Consider the following 22,063-nt stretch of genomic DNA (forward strand, 5'->3'; position numbering starts at 1 on the left):
TGTCCTGCCCTGTGCCTTCTTCTTCACTTCATCACAGCTCTGGACTCAGCAAGGTGGCAGAATGGGCATGATCTCAGCCCTTCTTCTCATGTTATAAAATTGGAACCTCCCAGCCTGACCAACACGGTGAAATCCCATCTCTACTAAAACTACAAAAATCAGCCAGGCGTGGTGGTGTGTGCCTGTAATCCCAGCTACTCAGGAGACTGAGGCAGGAGAACTGCTTGAAGTCAGGAGGTGGAGGTTGCACTGAGCTGAGATAGCACCACTGCACTCTAGCGTGGGTGACAGAGCGAGACTCCGTCTCAAAAACAAAACAAAACAAAAAAATTGGAATCCGACTCTCTCATCTGAGGGAAAACAGCTGACCTGCATCCCAGGAGTAAGAAGGGAAGATGCAGTCCTGTCTTCCAACCTCTGGCAGAGCAGGAGCCCCTGCCTGCCTGGCTTTGATGCCCCATTAAAGGCAAGCTTCCAACAGGGTGTCCCATACAGCAGCCAGAGCCCCTCAATGTCCTGGGGTTCCCTTTGCCTGGTTTTTCCTCCACTTCTGTGGAGATGGGCTTTCACCGTACTGCCCAAGCTGGTCTTCAATTCTTGAGCTCAAGTGATCTGCCCACTTCAGGCTTCCCAAAGTGCTGAGATTACAGGCATGAGTCACTGTGCCCAGCTATATTTCTGTATTTATTTGTACAGAAATAAAAAATTCTGAGTTTACACTCATACTTCAGATTCCAGTACAACACCACATGGGGTGTTGGAAGAGGGTTCCCTGTTTTTTCTTTCTCCAGGAGTGACAAACCTAGTTATTATTTATGATACACTTACTTACGCATTCAATTATACTATATAAAGTTGTCTCAGAATTGCTTACCCACAATCCTATGAGAAAGCATATATTTACTGACTAGATTACAGAATTTATGGAGAGTGTTTGCTGCATTTAACCCTACAGAATCCACTCAACATACTGATTTTCAAGGTTACTTGGATTTTTTTCTTTTGAGTGTGGTTATTTTCTTCACTTGTAGTAGAGTTAGGTTCACTTGTTAGTATTTGCATTCCATTTTGGGTACTTCCCTCCCCTATATTCTGCTTGGTTTTAATTGTTTTGTCTATATTTTGAGTATATGAACATTACTATGGTTCTGAGAACCACAAAAAAAGATATATTCAGAGCATTGTCACTCTCTTCTTATCCCTGCTAGCCTGTTCCCATTCCCTCCCTCTTTCCACCCGTTTCCCACCTGCCCCTTATAAGTAACCAATCCGCAATCCCTTTAGTTTCTAGTTTATCCTTCTTGCATTTTTTTTTTAAGTCAGAGTCTTGCTCTGTCACCTAGGCTGCAGTGCAGTGACACAATCTTGGGTCACTGCAACCTCCGCCTCCTGGGTTCAAGTGATTCCCATGCCTCAGCCTCCCGACTAGCTGGGATTACAGGCATGTACCACCATGCCTGGCTTATTTTTGTATTTTTAGTAGAGACAGTGTTTCATTGTTGGCCAGGCTGGTCTCAAACTCCTGGCCTCAAGTGACCTGCCCACCTCGGCCTCCCAAAGTGCTGGGATTACAGGCGTTAGCCACTGTGACTGGCCTTCCTGCACTTTATACAAATAAACAGAGACATTGTATTTTCTTTCATCCTCTCTTTTTTTTTTTTTTCTTTGGAGATGGATTCTCACTCTGTCACCCAGGCTGGAGTGCAGTGGCACAGTCTCGGCTCACTGCAACCTCCGCTTCCTGGGTTCGAGTGATTCTCCTGCCTCAGCCTCACAAGTAGCTGGGAACACAGGCACGTGCCACCACACCCGGCTAATTTTTGTATTTTTAGTAGAGGCGGGGGGTTTCACCATGTTGACCAGGCTGGTCTCGAACTCCTGACTTCGTGATCTGCCTGCCTCGGCCTCCCAAAGTGCTGGGATTACAGGCGTGAGCCATTGCGCCCAGCCCATCCTCTCTTTTTTACAGAAAGGACAGCATACCATAGATATGTATTTCTGCCCTTCCCTTTTTTCTAGTCAACGGTAAAAACATACTATTTTTAAATATAGAAAAAGAATAGTCAACGTTCCAACATGAATTTTAGGAAGAAGAGAAGACACTTAATAAACAACAGCTGTTATGAAGGAAGACTGTAAAGCAGTTGCCAGAACTCTGAGAGGAGATGGCCAGACAGCAAGAGCAGGCAGAAGAGAAATATATCTCAGAAATGAATAGAAGAAAAAAGACTAAACAAACAATGGCAGATAAGCACAAGAAGGCAGATGCCACAGTAGATGCCTACAGAACAGAAATGGAAAACGTAAAGAAAAAAAGGAATTATATGAAAAAGATACACAGTATTTGGGAGACAACAGCAGATATGGAAAGTAGGAAGAAAAGAACTTCATAATGACACTTGGAATTCCCAAAAAAGAAAGCTGAGCAATGGAACAGAGCAAATATTTTAAAACACAATTAAGCAGGAGCTGGGCACAGTGGTGCACGCCTATAGTCCTAGCTACTCCAGAGGATGAGGCAGGAGGATCACTTGAGCCCAGGAGTTCAAGGCCATAGTGTGCTATGTTCGTACCTGTGAACAGCCACTGCACTCCTGCCTGGGCAACACAAGGAGACCTCATCTCAAAAAAAATAAAAAATAAAAAATAAAAGACAAAGGATAACAAGTGTTGGTGAGAATGTGGAGAAAAGGGAACCCTCGTACACTATTAGTGGAAATGCAAATTGATATAGCCATTATGAAAAACACTATGGAAGGCCGGGCATGGTGGCTCACACCTGTAATCCCAGCACTTTGGGAGGCCAAGATGGGCAGATCACGAGGTCAGAAGTTCGAGACCAGTCTGGCCAACATAGTGAAACCCCACCTCTACTTAAAAAAAAAAAAATTAGCCGGGTGTGGTGGTGTGTGCCTGTCATCCCAGCTACTTGGAAGGCTGAGGCAGGAGAATTGCATGAACTCAGGAGGCATAGGTTGCAGTGAGCTGAGATCGTGCCACTGCACTCCAGCCTGGACAACAGTGCAAGACTCCATCTAAAAAAAAAAAGAAAGAAAGAAAAACACTACGGAGATTCCTGAAAAAATTAAATATAGAGCTAACTTATGATCCAACAATCTGTCTTCTGGGTAGATATGTATATATACACATATACACACATGCACAGGTACATATATGCACACACACACATATGTATGTACACATATGTATACACTTTTTTTTTTTCTGAGATAGGATCTCACTCTGCCACTCAGGCTGGGAGCACAGTGGCGCAATCATGGCTTACTGCACCCTCCAACTCCTGGGCTGAAGGGATCCTCCCACTTTAACCTTCTTAGTAGTTGGGACTACAGGTGTGCACCACCACACCTGGATACTTTTCCTATTTTTTTTGTAGAGATCGGGTATCACTATGTCACCCAGTCTGATTTGAAACTCCTGAGTTCAAGCTATCCTCCCACCCCAGCCTCCCAAAGTGCTGGGATTACAGGCCTGAGCTACCACGCCCAGCCTTGAATTAGTATTCAAAGGGCAAGCTGCACACCAGGGAACATTGAACCAGAACAATAATCACTGAGACAAACTCTAGAAAAATTATTGTACTTCAAACATAAAGAAAGAGAGCAAGCCAGAAATATCATGTTGCTTATTAGAAATTCCTGTGGCACTCTGGACACAGTGGCTCACGCCCGTAATCCCAGTGCTGTGGGGAGACCAAGGAGGGAGGATCGCTTGAGCCCAGGAGTTTGACATCAGCCTGGACAACATGGTGAGACTCCATCTCTACAAAAACAAAATTTTTTAATTAGCTGAGCGTGGTGGCACACACCTGTAATCCCAGCTACTTGGGAGGCTGAGGTAGGAGGATCGCTTGAGCCCATGAGTTTGAGGCTGCAGGAAGCCATGATCAGGCCACTGCACTGTAGTCTGGGTGACAGAAGCAGACCCTCCCTGTCTCTACAAAAAAAAAAAAAAATTCCAGTAGGGGGCTGGTGCAGCGGCTCACACCTATAATCCCAGCTCTTTGTTAGGCCAAGGTGGGAGGACTGCTTGAGGCCAAGAGTTTGAGACTGGCCTGGGCAACACAGACCAGCCTGGGCAACATCTCAAAATAAGTAATAAATTTAAATTTAAATTTAAAAAAATAAATTTCAGTGGGCATCAGACATGTAGGGCCTGCTCAACCTTCTATGCCAGAAGGCAGTGCAGCCACGCCTAGAAGATACTCAAGCTGAAGAGGGAGCCACAAACCTCAAACCCAGCCAGGGAGAAAGTCTAAAGGCTACAGACTAACAATACCAACCAAACATTTAAAAATCAGAATACTGTTCACATAAGTCCTTTTTTTAAAAAAAATTTTATTTTAACTTTTTTACCTTTTTAAAAATAGAAAATGTGATACACAAAAATAGAATATAATGGGCCAGGCATGGTGGCTCCCGACTGTAATCCCAGCACTTCAGGAGGCTGAGGTGGGAGGATCACCTGAGGTCAGGAGTTCGAGACCAGCCTGGCTAACATGGTGAAACCCTGTCTCTACCAAAAATACAAAAAGTAGCCAGGCATGGTGGTGCATGCTGTAATCCCAGCTACAGGCATGCGCTGAGACAGGAGGCTGAGACAGGAGAATCGCCTGAACCCAGGAGACGGAGGTTGCAGTGAGCCAACATCGTGCCATGCACTTCAGCCCAGGCAACAGAGTGAGACTCTGTCTCAAAAAAAAAAAAAAAAAAAAAAAAAAAAAAAAAATATATATATATATATATATATATATATATATATATGAACCCTCATGGACCCATTACCCAGCTATAAAAATTATTAACTCAAGTACCAGATGTCTTATCTCTGTAAACATTTATCATCTGTAACTATTTCATTCTTGAGAAGACTCTGGGCTGGGCGCGGTGGCTCACGCCTGTAATTCCAGCACTTAGGAAGGCTAAGGTGGATGGATCACCTAAGATCAGGCATTGGAGACCAGCCTGGCCAAGATGGTGAAACCCCGTCTCTGCTAAAAATACAAAAATTAGCCAGGCGTAGCGGCAGGCACCTGTAATCCCAGCTATCCCGGAAGCTGAGGCAGGAGAATCACTGGAACCTGGGAGGCAGAGGTTGCAGTGAGCCGAGACGGCACCGTTGTGCTCCAGCCTGGGCAACAGGAGTGATACTCCGTCTCACAGTAAAAAAAAAAAAAAAAAAAGAGAGAAGACTCTGCAGGACTAATTCTAACCAACCAAGAGACAGCAGAAAATATTCAGTCGCAGGAATGGCAAACAGCTTTTAATATCTTCAATTGCAGATCCAAGACAAAAACAAAGGTGTGGTTCAGGGCTAAGGAATGGAATGCGAATCTACGTGCTTTCACAGTGTAGAAATGGGACAAACAGCATTTTTTAAAAAGGAGGGGGGAGGGAGAGAAGGGGAGAGGAGGTGAAAGTGGAAGAATCTGCACCCTGCCTCATGCGTAGTCTGATGGGGGTCAAAGCTGAGAACTCCAGGGGTAGATGTTTGGGAGATTAAATACAAAGAAGCTCGTCCTACGGACTGAAAATGGGGATGAAGAAGAGGAGGGAAGAAGGAACACCGTCCAGAAAGAATGGTTTAAGGGAACACCTCCACCCGAAAATGCAGTTATTTGTAAGTGGAACCACAATGTAATATTAGTGACTGTGTGTTGGGCTAGATGGGGAACTGGAATTTGGAGAATTAGGAATTATTTGTGGCACTGCTAATGGAAGAACTGATCTCCGGAGAGTTGACTGACACCCAATAAGTGTAGTGTAGCCACAGTCCTTCCTCCTCAGCCAGTCTGGGCTGCACTTGCTCCATGAACCTGGTAGAGACAAGCCTGGGCAGTATAAGCTCCCAAGGGTTTCTCTGGTGAAGCTGTCCTCACAGGGTTAACAAGCATTCTACACAGAAATATAGTGATAATTAAGCATTAGCAGCTATAATTAAGCATTAATGAGGCTGTGCTTTGACTAAATTCCTTCTATGGAACTTCCCATGGCACTGGATACTGACCATCTGCATCCCCACTGTTCCTACAGTTCGGCTTTCTGATGTTAGAATCATATGCTTTCGTTTAGGAATTGCTTAAAACATTTTTTTTGTTTGTTTTTTCAGTTTTTTTTTTTTTTTCCCAAGACAGTCTCACTCTGTCACCCAGGCTAGAGAGTGCAGCGGCACGATCTCGGCTCACTGCAACCTCCACCTCCCAGGTTCAAGCGATTCTCCTGCCTCAGCCTCCCGAGTAGCTGGGATTACAGGCGCACACCACCACACCCAGCTAATTTTTGTATTTTTAGTAGAGACACGGTTTCACTATGTGGCCAGGCTGGTCTCAAACTCCTAACATCAGATGATCCACCCACCTTGGCCTTCAAAGTACTGGGACTACAGGAGGGAGCCACCGCACCCAACCTAAAATGTTTTTCAGATTCCAAATTCCAGTGAAACAAGTGACCCCAACCAGTTCGAACAGCCCAGAAGAACTTAATCATCATGAGAACACGGTTTTTTCATCTCCCGAGCCCCATGACTTCACTCTGCACTCTTGAACCTATCAAAAATCTCCACATTTTGGCTTGTTCGAAAACTCTTACGAAACCTAGCCCCAAACTTCTCGGAGAGAGATTTGAGGTTTTCTCCCATCTTGTCTGGTAGCCCTGCAATTAAACCTCTTTCTTCTGCTGCAAACCGGTGTTTTGGGTGTATGGACTTGCCCTGCAATCAGGCAAAGGACCTATTACAGAGACACTGGCTGTGTACCCTCCGTGTCCCAGACATGGTCCAAAAGCAAGTCCCACCTGGCCCTGCCCTCCAGGGCTCCTAGTGTTGGGGGAGCAGAGGCACACAGGAACAGGCAATTGCACAGTGCCACGGGAGTGCCAGCTCCATGGGGCTGGGGCAATGTGGAAGGGGCTGCATTGCAGAAATGGCTCCATGGTGAACCTGAAAATGAGAAGTCACTGTCATCCAGCAGGAGAACAAAAGGATGGTCCTCCATGCATTCATTTAGCCAGTGCTGCCTGAGCACCGCGGAAGGCACTGGGCATACACTAAAAAGGAGAAAGGACTGGTTATAGCCCCATGAACCACCACCATGGAGAAGCACACATGAAGGCAACGGATTAATTCACTGTGACTGTAAAAAGGAGGTACAGGGGGTATGAGAATGTGTCACTAGGGACCTGATGCATCGTGTGTGTGTGCGCGTAAGCGCACACCCAAGGCCACTGAGACCTGACGTTTGGAAGAGCAATAGGCAAGGGTGATTTATGGAGAGTATGCCAGGCAGAAAACGCAGCAGGTGTGAAGATACTGAGGCAGCAGAAGCATGATGGGAAGGTCAAGGTGGCTGAGGTGGACAGGGAGAGGGTGTTGTGGGAACAGGCTGGAGGTCTGGGAGGCTCTGCCCTAATCAGCAGGTGGGCTTTTCCTCGGGCTTGTTCCTCCTGCGGTTGCAAGTAGCTGGTTCTAGGGATCCTTTCCTGCCACAAGATGTCCAGTGGAAGACGAAGGGCGGCGTGTGTGTGTGTGTGTGTGTGTGTGTGTGTGTGTGTGTGTGTGTGTTTGTTTTCCTGAGACAGTGTCTCATTCTGTTGCCCAGACTGAGTGCAGCCGCCCTCGACCTCCCGGGCTCAAGCCATTCTCCCATCTCGGCCTCCCAAAGTGCTGGGATTACAGGCTGAGCCACCATGCCCTGCCTTCAAAGCAAGGAAAGTCTTTTCTAGAAGAACTCTGGCCTCAGGCCTCACCTCTCTCCTTGGTCGCACCTGGGTCAGCTTAAGAGGCTCACTCACAAGGAGAATAGGTGAAAAGTCCCTTGGGATTCATCCCTGCGTCACATGGGAATGATGCACACCAGAAGGATGCCGGGCTCTGCCAGTCCAGCCCCACCAGCCTCCTGGAGTGGCCTCGAGGCGCGCTCTCCAGGCCCTGGGACCTGCTCCTGGAGGCGGGGGCTCCTGGAAGCGACCCCGACACTGCTCCAGGTGTCTCTTCAAGGACTTTCCCACGTTTTACAAAGAAACCTTTTGGGGACAGTCAGCAACAAGTAACCGGTCGTGGAACTGTGGCAGCCCTGGGGTGAGGGTGAGAGACCCGTGCTCCGCGCCGAAGATCTCAGACTGGAGAAGGGAACGATCTCCTACGCAGACCTGCACTGCAGCACCTGGGCTGGCAGCCAGACTGGGGACATCGTCCCCTGCTGGGAGGCCAGAGAAGGCAGGGAGCGCGCCTTGAGTCCGCTGGCTGAATCTCCCCAGAACTGGAAAGCACCGCCTAGTCGGTACCTTTGAACTGAAACGCAAAGCCCACGGGCGCGCAGTCCGGAGAGGAGGCGATTGCGGGTGGAGGTAGTGCCAGGGTAAGGACGTGGAGCGGGTGGACAAGAACCGCTAGGGGACCGCTGGGGCGTAACGGGCTTTGGAAGGAAGGGGCCGCAGCAGCCTGCGCCCCACCCCAGGGCCGGGCCTCATCCGGCGCTCAACCAGTGCCACGTTGAGTCACCTACCGGCAGGGCATACTCCGTACCGGGGCCGCGCGCGTGAAGTGCCGGGGGATGTTGGGAACCCCAGTCCATCCGGGACCCGCCCAACAAAACCGTTCAGGGCCGGAGGTTACCAGTTTGTACCGAAGGGAAGCGGTGTGGAAGGGAGGGGGGTCTCCAGCACGCTGGCGCAGGAGCGCACGTGCACGGCCCCCCCCCCGTGCTTCGTTCTCACGTGCACGGCCCCGTGCCCCGAAGCCCCTCCCCGGGGAGTGTCAGGGCGGGACCCCGCTGGGCGGCAGCGCCCCACTCAACAAAGCGTCCCGCGTGCCCTGCCCCATGACTCACCGCTGGGTGGGACGGGCTCGCGGCAACCCGCGGGCCCAGACGGGGTAGCGAGGGCCGGAAGCCCGGCTCCCGACTCGGCTTCGCCCCCACGACCTCCGGCCGCCTGAAGTCCCGAGGGGCCGTGGCCCTGGGTCGTCTCCCCTGTTCCCAGCCCCTAGTCCCAGTTGGCAGAGAGAAGTTCCCGAGGCCCCCGCCCTTGCAGGGCTCCTTGCCCCGCCCAGAGCTGAGCCTTCCGAGGATCTGAGGACCGAGTCCAGTCCGGCTCCCAGGAAGGGCCGGGATCCTGGGGCAGGGAATAAGGGGCGGGGGCTGGCTCCAGAGTCGGGCGGGGGAGGGGCAGTAACAGAGATGGGGGCTGAGCCTCTGGTCGGGGAGCGTCGGGAGGCGAGTGGCGGGATGGAAAACATTCCTGAGACAGTTGGCTTGGATTTCCGAATTTGGGAAGCTAAGACTTCAGCTATGGTGGCTCTGCTCTTGGGATGGGAGGACTGGGCCCAGCTTGCGAGGAGTCATGAAGTGAACACAGGATGGGAACGTGAATTTTAATGAGGGGGCAGACCGAGGAGGTGGCGGATGCCCGGAGGTCTGGGCCAGGCTCTGCTGGATGGCGCCTGGAGGGGGGTCACCCAAGTCTCCCTGCTGTTATTTCAGGAGGCCGAATTTTTTCCCGATCCCAGAGAAGGTGTCAGAGGCCTGGCTAGCAGTCTTGTCGATGGTTTCCTGGGTGGTCTTGGCCAGCTGGTCCATGGCTGGGGAAGGGCAGGAGAGAGGGCAGGTCAGGCAGGGCCCCGGGAACCAGTGCACGTAGGTTTAGCCTGGCCTGGGTCTCCCAAGGGACCTGCTTGGGGCATTGTGCACAGAGGGCTCTGCATAGGAGAGGATGTGCCTGGGCCCCGGGCCGGGGTGGGGCGGGGCAGTGGGAGGTGTGCTGGGGTTGCCCGCCTCCCTCCAGCCCCACCAGACCTTTCTGCCCCGCCTCTGTGGCCTGATCCACCACTTGCTGAGCTGCTGCTCCGGCCGCTGACACTGGAACAGAGAGATGTGGCTTTTAGCCCCTGTTGAGGCACCACTGACCACAGGTACCCCACCATTGCCATGCCCCTTATGTGTTCTCCAGAATATTCGGTGGTACAGGTCCAAGGGATGGATGCCATGGAGATGAAGTCCCTGGCCCAGGGCCGCCCAGCCCGAGGGGCAGGATCCCTTTCCATGCCTCTGGGATGTTTTTGTTGATTTCTAACTCTGAGCTCCTCCTCTGTGGGGGAGGAGCTTCCCTTTCCATCTCCAGGGCTGCTGAGAAAATGTTGGACAGAGGAAGGAAGGCAGGGCAGGGCCAGGCTGCAGCTAGCATCTGGACTGTTGGCTAATGCTGGGCATAGCCCAGAAGACCCCTGCCCCCTTTTACAGCTTCTCGGCTAGAAGCCTGGCCCAGATGCCTGAATTCCCACCTTTCATGCACTTGGCCCTGGGGCTTGGACTTTTGCCAGGTTCTCACTGCCTCCTCCCTCCTTTGGCCTGCCCCGGACGGCACACAAGCAAAGCCAGTGCCTCTGTGGACAGGCAGCTCAAGGCATTAGGAGACAAGCGCAGGAAGGAGGCAAAACTTCCAAGGCGGGCCACCTCCTCTGGACCACATTTCCGCCTGCCAGGAATGGAGTCACCAGCCCCCGGTGGGCTGACAGGTGGCTCCGGCCTGCAGAGCGGTAAGTCGTCCCTGCTGCTGAACAGGAAAGGGCCTGCCTTATCCAGACCCCATCCTTCGGAGAGGGTTAGTGAGGCAAGTGTGCTGAGAGGCCCCTGGGAACCTCCTCTCGATTTAACCCATCAGAAAGCAGCCCATCCTTTGCACCCAGCTCTCAAATGGAAAAGTGAAGCCCAGAAGGAAAGAAGCTGACACGGAGGCTTCTTTGGTAGCATTTTAGTCTCAAGGGAAGAACTGTGGGCCTCCCCTGGGGCACTGGTGAAGGAAGGGGTTGGTTTGGATATTGTCTCCTGACTGAGATATGAGCAGGACTGATAAGGAACTGTAGTCCTGAGGAAGGCTGGGCTAGGTACAGGGAGAGCCCACCCAGTGAGGCAGTGGTCTCCTCACATCTCCCATGCCCCCACCGCAGCTGGGTCACCTCCAGAATAAGGAGGAGAGAGCTGGAGGTGGAGGAACTAAGGACCTTCTTTGCCAGATGGGGACTTAAAGGTAAGGCGACGATTACTTTTCGGGGTTGGGGATGGGATGGAAACAAAGCCCTTTGGGGTCTGGGGCAGCCTCTGGTGGCGGGCGCGGGTGGAGGTGATGGCGGGCCGCCCCTGGTCCTGGTCCTGGACCTGGACCTGGACCTTCACCCTTGCCTGAGGCCTGGGTGGGGCCGCCCAGCGCCGGCATGTCCTCCTCTGAGGGGCTCCCGCAGTGCCCGCAGCGCGGCTCCGGCTCCTCTGGAGCCTCTGTTCCGCTGCCTCCCTCCGGGCACCATCTCTCCGCGGACCGGGGTGGGCGTCCTGCCCGCCCCTGCGTCTCAGTGGAGGACCGAGCCTTCCGAGCCAAGCTGCCGGTCAGCGAACTTGCCGACCGCGCAGACCCGCCGCTTCTGCCTGCGCGTCCACGCAGCTGCCCCTGCCTGGGCCCTAGGTCGCGCGCTGTACTCACCGGCTTCCTGGGCGGTCCCCTCCACCTGTTGCTTCAGGTCCTGCAAGCCCTTGCTGGCCATAGCTTCGGGGAATCTGTGGAGTCGTCAAGAGCAGCCGGAGCGACGTTGGATCCAGCCCAGAGTGGCGCTGCCAAGTGCCAGCTCCGGTTTTTAAGGCGCCCCAGGGCCGGCCTGCCCCGCGTAGGGGAGAGGACGCGGGGCGGTTCCCGTCATACAGGCTCCGGGGAGTGGCCGGGCCCTGCTCCAGAGTCCGCAGGCCAGGGAGCACATCCTGACCTAAGACGGGCCGCCGTGGGAAAGGGGCAGAGGGAACCAGGGACCGAAGAGGGGTTAGGACAGGGGTCCAGAGAGGAGCTGGGGGCAGGAGAAGGGCGCACAGCTCCTCCCAGCTCATCAGCCCCAGCCCTCCCTTTCTTATCTTGGGCATGAGCACTGGGTCAGCTCCAGGGCAGGAGCTCAGGGCTGGTGTTGACATTAATGACAGCAGCGGTCTTTTACTGAGCATTTGTCTTGTGCCAGGCGCTGCCTAACACTCTGCAGTCTCTTGTATAATCTTTACAACCACCTCCTGAAATGGGTATTTTTATTAATAGCATCAGTGTATAGGAGGAAACTGAGGCAGCGAGGTCAGCCTCACCCAAACTCACGTGGCAGGGACTTGGATCCTCGAATCTGCCTAGGTGCCTGTCAACCCTAGGGCTCTGGCAACGTCAGAGCCCCCAGCCCCAAACACCTGCAGGGGCACTGCTGACTGGCTCTCTGCCTGTAGCCACTGAAATCCAGTGGATGCAGACGGAGAGGGCCTGGTAAATCCTTCCCCTGAGAGGGCGAGACATAGGAGTGTGCACCTGCAGACCATGCAACCCCAAGGGGGAGAGGGCAGTGTGCCTGTGCAGCCCAGGCAAGGAGACTGCCATCAGTCACTGAAGCCTGAGGAAGCTGGGCAGAAAGCATGGCTCAGGGAGGGCAGGAATAAGCTTGGGCCTTTCAGGTCACCTTTCCTGAGATGGGGCAGGCAAGGCTCTAGGGTACAACTTGTGACTGTTAGGAGGGGACTTAGGGATCTGGGCCAGAGTGGAGAAGGTCATCCCTGGGGGCAGCAAAATAGCCTGTGAGATACATTCCCCTGGCATACAAGGGGGCGCAGGTCAGGCCCCACCAAGCTGGGTGTACTCCCATTCCAGAGTCGGTCTTCAGGACCTGGAGACCAGTGCTCACCCACCCTGCCTCTCTGGGTCTCTCTAACGCTTCCTGTCTGGGGCTGTTTCTTGCACCTCTGGTGGCGTCTCCCCTATTCTGGAGTGCTGGAAAGCCCCTGCCACCCAGGCCCGGTCTGCTGGCACATACCCTGCTTCTAGTGGTGCAGGGTCAGCCCCTAGAGGGAGGTGTCTGGATGTGCACCTGTACACACACACACACACACACACACACACACACACGCTGGGTATGGATTAATGGAGATAAAGTCAATCCTGGGCAAAGGGAAGAGGCAAGCCATGAGATTAGGTGGAGGAAAGGGGAGGGAGCGGGTCTCAGGCAAAACAAAGTGGCAACAAGAGTCCTCCCAGCCCCCGCCCCTCCTGGACCAGAGCCTGGCCTTGCCCTGGGAGTGGCCAGATCGATGCCTGGGGCACTCTGGGGAGCCCAGCTCAGCCCTGCCCTGCCTGGCCAGCCGCAGCCCTGCCAGCCCTCCTGAATCCCACCAGTAGTGTCCAATAGCCAGGCACGCCTTTGAGCACTCCAGTTTATCACAGGCTGCTGGTGCCACTGGGTTCTGGGTCCCATGGGCAATGAGCTGTGAGCTGGACAGGAAGGGAGCAGCCTCTGTGGGGAGAGACAGCCAGTCCCCAGCAGATGATGGTAGTGATAGCTCCGTGTGGCCTTAGTGGCAGGCACTGCAGTCAAACCTCCTGGGTTCATATACTCTTAGAGCAAGCCCCTCACCTCTCTGAGCCTCAGCGTCCCCATTACATCACAGCATCTCCCCAAAGTGTGTTTGTGAAGATTAAATGGGCTGAAGGGTGCCCAGCACTCGGCAGCAGCGGACTTTGTAAGAGGGTCCAGGGCACCGGGGCTTCTCAGACAAGGGCAGGCAGAAGGAGGAAGCACATTACCAAATTACCATTGCCCCCCCCACCCCCATTTGCTGTGGTGTCATTTTTTTTTTTTTCCGTTTTTTCTTTTTGGAGACAGAGTTTTGCTCTTGTCGCCCAGGCTGGAGTGCAATGGCAGGATCTCGACTCACTGCAACCTCTGCCTTCCAAGTTCAAGCGGTTCTGCCTCAGCCTCCTGAGTAGCTGGGATTATAGGTGTGCACCACCATGCCCAGCTAATTTGTGATTTCACTTTCTGCAGTTTCAGTTACCCATTGTTGGGGCTCAGAAACCCATACCCCAATATATAGTGCTGTGACATTCTGAACTGAAGAAGCCTTAAGGTCTCTCCGACCAGGCTCCCCCAGGCCCCTCAACCCTTTGTCTCTTCCAAATCATACGGTGAAGTTGTTCCGTGAAGTCCCTCATCTGCCTAAAGTCTGGACCCACCAAAGAAGAAAACGATGACCCCTGGTCCCTTCCCAGAGTTTTCTCTGACTGAACTCATGTCACAGGGAGAAAGACTGAAGCCTGCTCACACACCTGGACAGGTTTTGCAAACCGTTGTCTGCTGTGTGAGCCCAACAGACTTTGTTCCAGGCCACCGTGTGTTCTTCAAACCCACTGAATTCCCCTGAAAATCATTTACTGGCCCCCTGAAATCACCCGCACTTCCCCATTGCATCTGTACCCCATTTCGGGGTGGGGCAGTCACTCTGATTTCCCCCATGCATGCTAGTGAATGTGTATTCCATTTCTAATCTGCTTTTATGAGCTGACTTTTCAGTGACCCTTCAGAGGGTAAAGGGAAAGTTTTCCCTTGGCCCCTGCATCGCAATTGGTAAGGTCCAAAATGTCAAATGGAAAATTCCAGAAATAGCTGGTCGTGATGGCTCACGCCTGTAATCCCAGCACTTTGGGAAACTGAGGCGGATGGATAGCTTGAGGTCAGGAGTTTGAGACCAGCCTAGCCAACATGGTGAAACCCTGTCTACTAAAAATACCAAAATTAGCCGGGTGTGGTGGTGCACACCTGTAGTCCCAGCTACTTGGGAGGCTGAGGCAGGAGAATCACTTGAACCCGGGAGGCGGAGGTTGCAGTGAGCAGAGATCACGCCACTATTCCAGCCTGGATGACAGAGTGAGACTCCGTCTCAAAAAAAAAAAGAAAGAAAAAGAAAATTCTAGAAATAAACAATTCATGTTTTAAATAACTTTTATTACAGTATATTGTTATAATTGTTCCATTTTCTTATCGGTTATTGTTAGTCTCTTACTGTGCCTAATGTATAAACTTCATCATAGCGAAGCACATGTGTATGTGTAGGAAGACACATTATATGTAGGCTACCTTGGTACTATCTGGGGTTGCAGGCAGCTGGAAACATCTTGGGTGTATCCTAGTGGATAAGGGGAGTTGACTGTGCTACCGCAGGGAGGTCAAAAGCAGCCTCACAGGGTGCAGAGCACATGAGGGTTCAAAGGCAAAGAGCACTGCCAGTGCCCATGGCTGGGAAGGGGCTTCCTGGTGATGTTGGTCATTTGAGCCCAGGAACAAGCCCTGAGTGTATGTGAGAGGGGGTCGTGGGGGTGCTGTGGTAGGGGCAGCAGGGACCCCTCTGGGCTCCTCCAGCAGAGGCAGAGGGCGCTGGAGCCTGGGGAAGGCTGTCGCTGGGAGCCTGGCATAGGTGCCCTCTCCCTCACCCCTATCAGCTGACCAGCCTTGCTTCTCCTTGCTTTCTTCACAGCCCAGAGGACTCTCGGGCACACCCAGGCCCCAGGTGGCCTCCTCCTGGGGTTCATACATGCCTGCTTATGTGCACATGTCTGGACTGGGGAGCAGGAACAGCCCTGACTGCCCTGAGCTGCTTCCAGACCCTTCATGCCTGCCCGTGGCAGGGTTTGGGGGTGTGGAGACCAGCAGCCCCCTGCTCCATTCTGCCTCCTCAGTGGATGCCCATGGCCAGACAGTAGATAGAGCCTGGCTCAGCTGGGTCTGACTGGGCTCCCAGCCTCCTGGGCTGCCCTTGAATCCACTGCAGAGGCTGGATGGGGAGGTGGTGTGGACAGGGCAGTGTCTGAAGTCACATGTGGACAGACTCAAGCTCTCGCCCCAACACCCAGGCCTGAAGGCCTGGGGCAAGCCACTGAAATGCTCTGAGCCCAAACTCAGATGAAATGCATCTGAGTATCAAAGGGGAAGGCGGGATGTCGAGGGAACTCTGGTCTGAACAAGCCTGCCCGGCATGCAAGTTTTCAAAACAATGCAGGGCCTGCTGGCCAGTGGCTTATATGAAGGGCTTGCTTAGAGTGGGCTGGGCAAACAGCCCTTCGTGTAGGCCACTGGCCAGCAGGCCCTAGTTGTTTTGAAACCTTGGATTGGGGGAATCCACCGTAAGCACCTTGGGGCCCATGCAGCCATAGCAGGGCTGGGGAGCCACCTGGGCTTCTGCCCGGTCCTGTGCTTCTCAGCAAAACCTGGATCTACAGCTCCAACCTGAGAGGTTTGTTCTGAGGATTAAATAAGGTGAAGTGCTCACAACAGTGCCCAGGCAACGCCTGCGAGGAACTCAGCAGCTGTTGCTTTTCACCACTTTTCTTTCAAGGTGCAGCCTCGTGCATCTCCGCTGTTGTGTTTTTAGTGGCACGTGGCAGGCTTCTGGGTGTAGCAGGGGTGCAAGGGGTACCCAGCTCCAGGTCCAGTGGGGAGCATGGGACTGGGTGGGGCCAGGTGGGAGGCGCCACAGGGTCACCTCCTGTCTCTCCTGGGATCCTCACTGGGTTTAGACTTCTCCATCTTTGAAAGTTATCGTCTGCCCCAGGGAGGATGTTAGGTGGCCCTGTTCCTCATGCGACCCTGGAGCCCAGGCCGCACATGGAGGGAAGGCCCAGGAGCCTGTCTTCGCCTCCTGCTGATAGTGGGTTCCTCAGGGATGCAGAGCAGGCAGGCGGGGGCTACCCTGAGGCTGAGCTAAGCTGTCCTGTGGATGGGATTGTGAGTCCTGTCGAATGTCTTGGGGAGCCGAAGGCAGTGCTGCCTTCTCCATGTTAAAGGCAATGGGTGGGTTGGGGGTGTTGCTGAAGGCAGCGCCTGCTCTCACAGGTCCCATGAATGCCGTGTGTGTGTCCCTGTAGGATACTTGGTCCTATCAACAGGCTGAACCCGCTCCTGTTCCTGGGCGGACCTGGGGACCCTTCCTCAAGCTACACAGCACCCGGAGGAAGCATGGCAGGAGTGGGCTCAAGTTTTATTTGGAATCATTAAAAAAAAAACTCACAGCAGCATATGTGGGGTCAGAAGGACCAGAGGGCGGGCGGGGCCGAGGGAGGGCAGTGAGGTCGGTGCAGCAGCACAGGTGGACAGGCCAAGGGTGGCCAGGGACGAGGGCAGGAGCATGGGCAGCCGCAGGTCACTCAAGGCGGGCACTCCTTGTGCTAGGAAGGGATGGTGTCCAAGGCAGAGGAGCATTCCTCAGGGTGTCCGCGCTGGCCTGTAGCCCTCTAGTCTCCCCCACTCTGGGCCTGGGAGAGAGAATGACCTGCACACCCAGCTCCGGGCCCCAGCCCTAATGGGCCACCCTGAGTCGGCTGGGAAAGGTTGTCCCCTGTGCCTCATGCCTGAGGGGTCATCCGTGGGGGGACCTCCCACTCAGGTTCAGGGTTAGCCCTGCCCACAATCCCTGTGGGGGCTGCGGAAGGTCTGGTGGGCCCTGGGAGCCCAGGAGGGAAGCAGTGAGTCTGTGGGGGATGGGGTCTCTACCCAGGAACCCCCCCCATGGTACACCCCAGAAGCCCAGCTCCTACCTCCTCTGCCACTTCCTCTTTCTCTTTGGCTGCCTCACCCTCCTGTTGGGGGGCAGATGGCTTCAAGTCCTCCTGTGGGGACAAAATGGGGCATGAGACCATGCAGAGAATGCAGACACCCCTAGCTGCCCTGCAACCAGGGCCTTGTCTACCCCGGCCTCAAGGAGGAGCAGAGGCCCCTCATGGCCTTATTGTACTTGGAGGGGCTGGAGGTGTTGGGGGTGTGCAGTTCAAACAATATCTGGGGCTCTGTCTGATGATGCCGAGGCCTTCCGGGGCACCAAGTACCCTGGAGCCCAGCTTCACCCCTCAAGCTGGTCCCCAGTCTCTGGGAAGCCCCTAGCTGGGCTTCATTGATGAGGAACCTGGGTGGGGTGGGGTGGAGTGGGGGTGAGAGTAGGCAGAGGCCCCTGAAGCCCCAGGTCTGACCCCACCCTCAGTAGCCCTACAAGGAAGGCCGATTGGGGTTCACATAGGGACTCTGAGGCCAGGCAGGCTTGGCATGCAGCTCAGGGCCTTGGAGCTCAAAAGTGGTGGGGTGTGTTGGCATCAGATCAGGCTTGCTCCAGGTCCACTTCAGTCGCCAGGAGCATGAGTCCTTCTCCTTGCCTCCTGGACAGGCTCTGGGCTCAGGCTGGTCAGGGCCAGCAGAGGTTACACACTCCTCTCCCACTTTCCATCTTCTTCTATCTCCTGCACTCTATGCCAGCCAGACACTTGTGTGAGAGATCATGACAGCTGGGTATGTAGGACCACACTGGTGATTGGCCTCACTCTGGCCTCAGCACCTGCCTCTGGTGGGGGGTATCCTGTCACCTCTGTGTTGCCCCAGGGCCATCCTGCCCCTTGACGGAGTGGGGCATAAAAGAGCAGTGCTGTGCTGGCTGGAGTCGGCCAGGCTCTCCAGGGGCAGGGCAGGTGGCCACCTGCTGAGTCCTGCCACCCTAAGGCTGATCATGAGGCCAAGGGCATGAGCGGCTAGATAGTCCCTGCTGAGGCCTTTCACAGTTCACTGGGAGATGAGTCGTGATTGGTTTTTGGGTGTCACCAGGAAATGAGTCTCCCTTGAGGTGGCTCCAAGGGCTCACTAGCCCTGCTCCAGGATTCACTAGGAACGCCCGGGCACCCTCGCCCCAGCGTCTCTTTTGCTGGGGGTGAGGAGGGAGGGGCCTCCTGGGGCTCTATGTATTCTGCCCAGGACACATGATGATGATGATGATGATGGTCACCTTCCTCTGCTGGGTGCTCACATAGACCAGGAGAATCACTTCATGGAGGTCATGGCCCTGCCTCATCACACTCCCTGCCTCATCACATCCCCAGGGAGACTGACACTCTCACCTCCATCTTGCAGATGAGGACACGGAGGCCCAAAGAGCTTCCTTCACTTCTCGAGGTCATACAACGAGGAAGGGAAACTAGGAGAGGGAGCAGCTGCCAGCTCCAAGGACATGGAGACCCTGTGCTGGCCCTGGAAGCAGACACCTGGGCATTGCCCCAAAGCCAAGAGGAGTAGGGCAGCCCCCACCCTTCCACCCACCCACTCCCAACGCAGGGGTTCTCCGTGCTGGGAGCCTCAGACTCCGCCACCTAGGAGGTCTGCAGCAGGTAGGAGAGCTGGACACTGCTCCCCCACCCCACCCCCAGGCTGGAATCCTAGCCCAGGCCAGCACCTGCACTGCCACAGGGTCTCTCAGAGTACAGGCTGCTCAGGGGAATTCCAAGCTCACATGAAGTAGCCATGGGACCTTGGGCACATTAATCTCTCTGGGCCTTAGTTTCCACACCGTCTCATGGGATTTTGTGTCTATTAAATGAACTAATAAGCGTACAATGCATAAAGCAGAGCTTGCTGTGTCTCAGGTGCTGGGACAACTCACCCAGCAGACACCCATCCCTGGGGAGCGCCCCACTGCTCCTGTGCTGTCTGCTATTGGGCCGCACACACATGTGTACATTCACACACATGTACACCCACACATTCGCACACAAATGCACCCACATGCTCACTCAGCACTCGTGCACACACACATACACAAAGGCAGCTGCACAGGGTAGGGTCAGAACCAGCACTGCTTTCCCACCACCAGGGGACGCTGCTTCCCTGAGGCTCCCAGCAGGAGGCAGCTGCCCCGCCCAGCGCAGAGAGGGAGGCTGGGCCCTAGGGGCGGGGCGAGTGTGACCCAGCCCCCGGCCTGGTGACCACTGCCCGGGAGGCTGTCTGTTACCATGTGGGACCCTGTTTTCACTTATAAAATGTGGTGTCTCCTAAATGCTGACAGCCGTCCAGAAAGAGTGGTTCTGAGCCTCACTTTCCTTGTCTATGAGATGGGCCCCCAAGTCTCCTCGATGGGGTGGTTGTGGGGATTCCAGACCCGAATGCAGGTCGAACAGCAAGCACGGACCCCACCGTGCTCGGTACTGAAACTAAAGCCAGCCCCAGCCCCCCGTCATGTTTCCTGGGGTGTGGAGTGGAGTGATGCCGCCTCTACCCAGCAGCCTCTCTGGGCCCAGGAGAGGACTGAGAGGGTCTGAGGGTTGGGGCTCACCTTGCGCACCACCCCGGAGGTGACCGCGATGTTCTCCGCCTCCTCCACGGTCTTGGCGGCCACAGTGTTGACGCTGCTCACCACAGCCTCGCTCACGGCGTTGGCCTGCTCCTTGGTCTTCTCGGCCACTGTGGGAGGACACTGACTGGCCTCCGCCCCAGCCCCCAGGCAGGCCTGCTAGAGTCAGGCTCGCAGCCCCTTACTAGGAGCTCAGAGCCCTGGCTCTGCTGGGACCCTCTCCTGCTCCCTCAGACTCCAGGGCACCTCTGATGCTGGTGGGGGTAAGGAGACACCCACCCTAGTTTAGCCTCATGATCTGCAAGGGTCTGCAGGGCTTGGGACCCCAGCTGGGGGTAAGGCAGGACTCTAGGTTTGAGCCTAAGCACTAGGATGCAGGAGCCCAAGGGGTCCCAGCCCCCACGTGTCCCCTGGCCCTGAGGCTCCTCACCTGAGGTCACGCTGTGTACAACATTCTCCTTGGTCTTGGTTCCTGGGGAGGAAATGGAGCCGTCAGCCCAGACCCCACTCCAGGTGTTGTGGGCGGTCAGGACAAACACAACAGAACAGCTGGACAAGCTGCAGGGTGGGCGGTGGGGGCCGGGGTGGGGCGGGAGTGAGGATGGTGTCTGTGGGCTGGTGGCCCCTTCAGAGGGCCTCTTCCTGCTGTGTCTGGAAGAAGTGGATGGATGGCAAGGGGACAGGACAGAAGGTGGGGGACAAGAGAGAGCAAGCCTGAGGTAGGGACACTGACTAGACCCAGGGTCCAGCCCCTGCCTGGGTGTGGCCGGGCCTCAGAAGCAGCAACAGGACGGGCCGGAGCTGAGTCATTGGTTTGACCTCCCCTTCCTCCTCCGGAGAGCGCCAGGAGAGGATGCGGGGGAGGGAACACTGAGCCTAGGTCTCATCCCCCAGCCCACCCCTTCTCTCTGGGGAGGGTGGGGATCCGTGGCCTGGCTGCAGCCGCTCCCGTGTGGAGAGGGTGGGGGCCACCTGAGCACAGGCTGCTCATAGCTTCAGGGGCTCCAGGCTCAGGGGAGGCTGGTGTGCATGGGCATGTCTTTGTGCATGCACAGACAGGTAGCCAGCCCTGTCTGCGGTCTCTGACACCCAGAGGCCCCGAGAAGGCCAGAGACAAACACACATAGGTGTGCAAAGGGCATCGTGGGTGCTCCAGGGTCTGGAGACCCCACCTTAATAGCCAGGGCCTCACCCCCTCCCAAAATGCCTCCCTGGGGCTGGGGAGTAAGGTCTGGCGAAGGTAACTGGGCACCTCATCCTCTGGCCACTACACTGTCCCACCCTGCCATGCCCCACTTACCCACATACATGACCCCCTCCTTGGTCTTCTCAGCTGCTTCCGTCACCCCCTGCTTGGTCTTCTCCACCGCACCCACCACGCCCTCCTTGGCGATGGAGAAGCCCTTCTTGAAGACATCCATGGTGGGTGTGCAGGGTTGGGCTGCTGCGGGCAGGACGGAGCTGGATCTCCCTGCGAGCTGCGGGCTGGAGCTGGCTCGAGTGCTGCCGCAGCGGCTGTCCCCGCTGCCTCCTATTGACGCCGATGAAATATTGATGCGGAGGCCAGCTGGAGCCCAGCCAGCCCCGCGTGCAGTGGGGGCAGGGAGGGAAGGAGGGAGGGAAGGAGGCTCGGCCTCACCTTCCTCCAGGATAGGAAGGCAGAGACCGGGCTCCCTGGGCTCCTGCTGGCTCAGCCCAGCTCTCCTGCCCCGTGCCCTCCAGGGGCTGGAGGGGGCTGGCCACCTCCCAACCCATCCCTGTCCCTCATTCATTTGCTGCCCTGCCCACCCATGGGGGCAGCTCTAGCTGGGTGCTCTTGGCCCCGGGGGCGCTGTGTCTAGGCTACAACTGGACAGACAGGCACAGAGAGGGGAGGCGCCTTGGTCAATGTCCCCCAGCATCCCAGTTAGGGGTCAGGGCTCCACATAGGCCTGTCAGGTGAGAGTGGCCAACCTCCCGCAGCCTGGGCTGTGCAGCTACCCACCAGCATCCTGGATGCCGCTAGACCCTGGTTGGAGGATCTGAGGTGGGTGGGGGTGGGGAAATGAAGGACTTCCCCATGTCCTGGCCTCTGGCTGCATGCTGTGTGACCCCAGAATAGTCCCTTCCCTT

At 55.2% G+C, this 22,063-nt stretch overlaps 2 protein-coding genes and 1 pseudogene across 26 annotated transcripts in view; all 3 read right to left on the reverse strand.

Moving 5' to 3' along the window:
- The window catches only part of LOC126962626 (ribosome biogenesis protein BMS1 homolog), a 30,533-nt pseudogene extending 21,750 nt beyond the window's left edge, over positions 1 to 8,783 (reverse strand).
- A 590-nt stretch (positions 8,784 to 9,373) lies between these two features.
- ADIRF (adipogenesis regulatory factor) lies at positions 9,374 to 11,610 on the reverse strand. The gene is made up of 3 exons (XM_050803923.1): positions 11,487 to 11,610; positions 9,809 to 9,871; positions 9,374 to 9,594 (listed from the first exon to the last, which is right to left on the reverse strand). Exons 1-3 carry the CDS (start codon positions 11,545 to 11,547, stop codon positions 9,488 to 9,490), a joined length of 231 nt encoding a protein of 76 aa, XP_050659880.1. The 5' UTR covers positions 11,548 to 11,610; the 3' UTR covers positions 9,374 to 9,487.
- Positions 11,611 to 16,811: 5,201 nt separating this feature from the next.
- Positions 16,812 to 22,063, reverse strand: part of SNCG (synuclein gamma) — a 389,209-nt gene continuing 383,957 nt past the window's right edge. For 21 of the 25 annotated variants that reach the window (XM_050803891.1, XM_050803907.1, XM_050803898.1 and 18 more), the window contains exons 2-6: positions 21,252 to 21,482; positions 20,382 to 20,423; positions 19,934 to 20,061; positions 17,385 to 17,456; positions 16,812 to 17,102 (exon numbers count right to left, since the gene is read on the reverse strand). In XM_050803891.1, coding sequence (XP_050659848.1) covers positions 17,082 to 17,102; positions 17,385 to 17,456; positions 19,934 to 20,061; positions 20,382 to 20,423; positions 21,252 to 21,372 — 384 coding nt within the window. In that variant the 5' untranslated portion in view covers positions 21,373 to 21,482 and the 3' untranslated portion in view covers positions 16,812 to 17,081. Of the gene's footprint in view, positions 17,103 to 17,384; positions 17,457 to 19,933; positions 20,062 to 20,381; positions 20,424 to 21,251; positions 21,483 to 21,590; positions 21,724 to 21,830; positions 21,855 to 21,935; positions 21,960 to 22,004; positions 22,011 to 22,063 lie in introns of those variants that run through there. The other 4 variants (XM_050803902.1, XM_050803908.1, XM_050803889.1 and 1 more) reach the window with 4 other exon arrangements.

This window comes from Macaca thibetana, chromosome 9 (assembly GCF_024542745.1).
Source record: "Macaca thibetana thibetana isolate TM-01 chromosome 9, ASM2454274v1, whole genome shotgun sequence".
NCBI lineage: Eukaryota > Metazoa > Chordata > Mammalia > Primates > Cercopithecidae > Macaca > Macaca thibetana.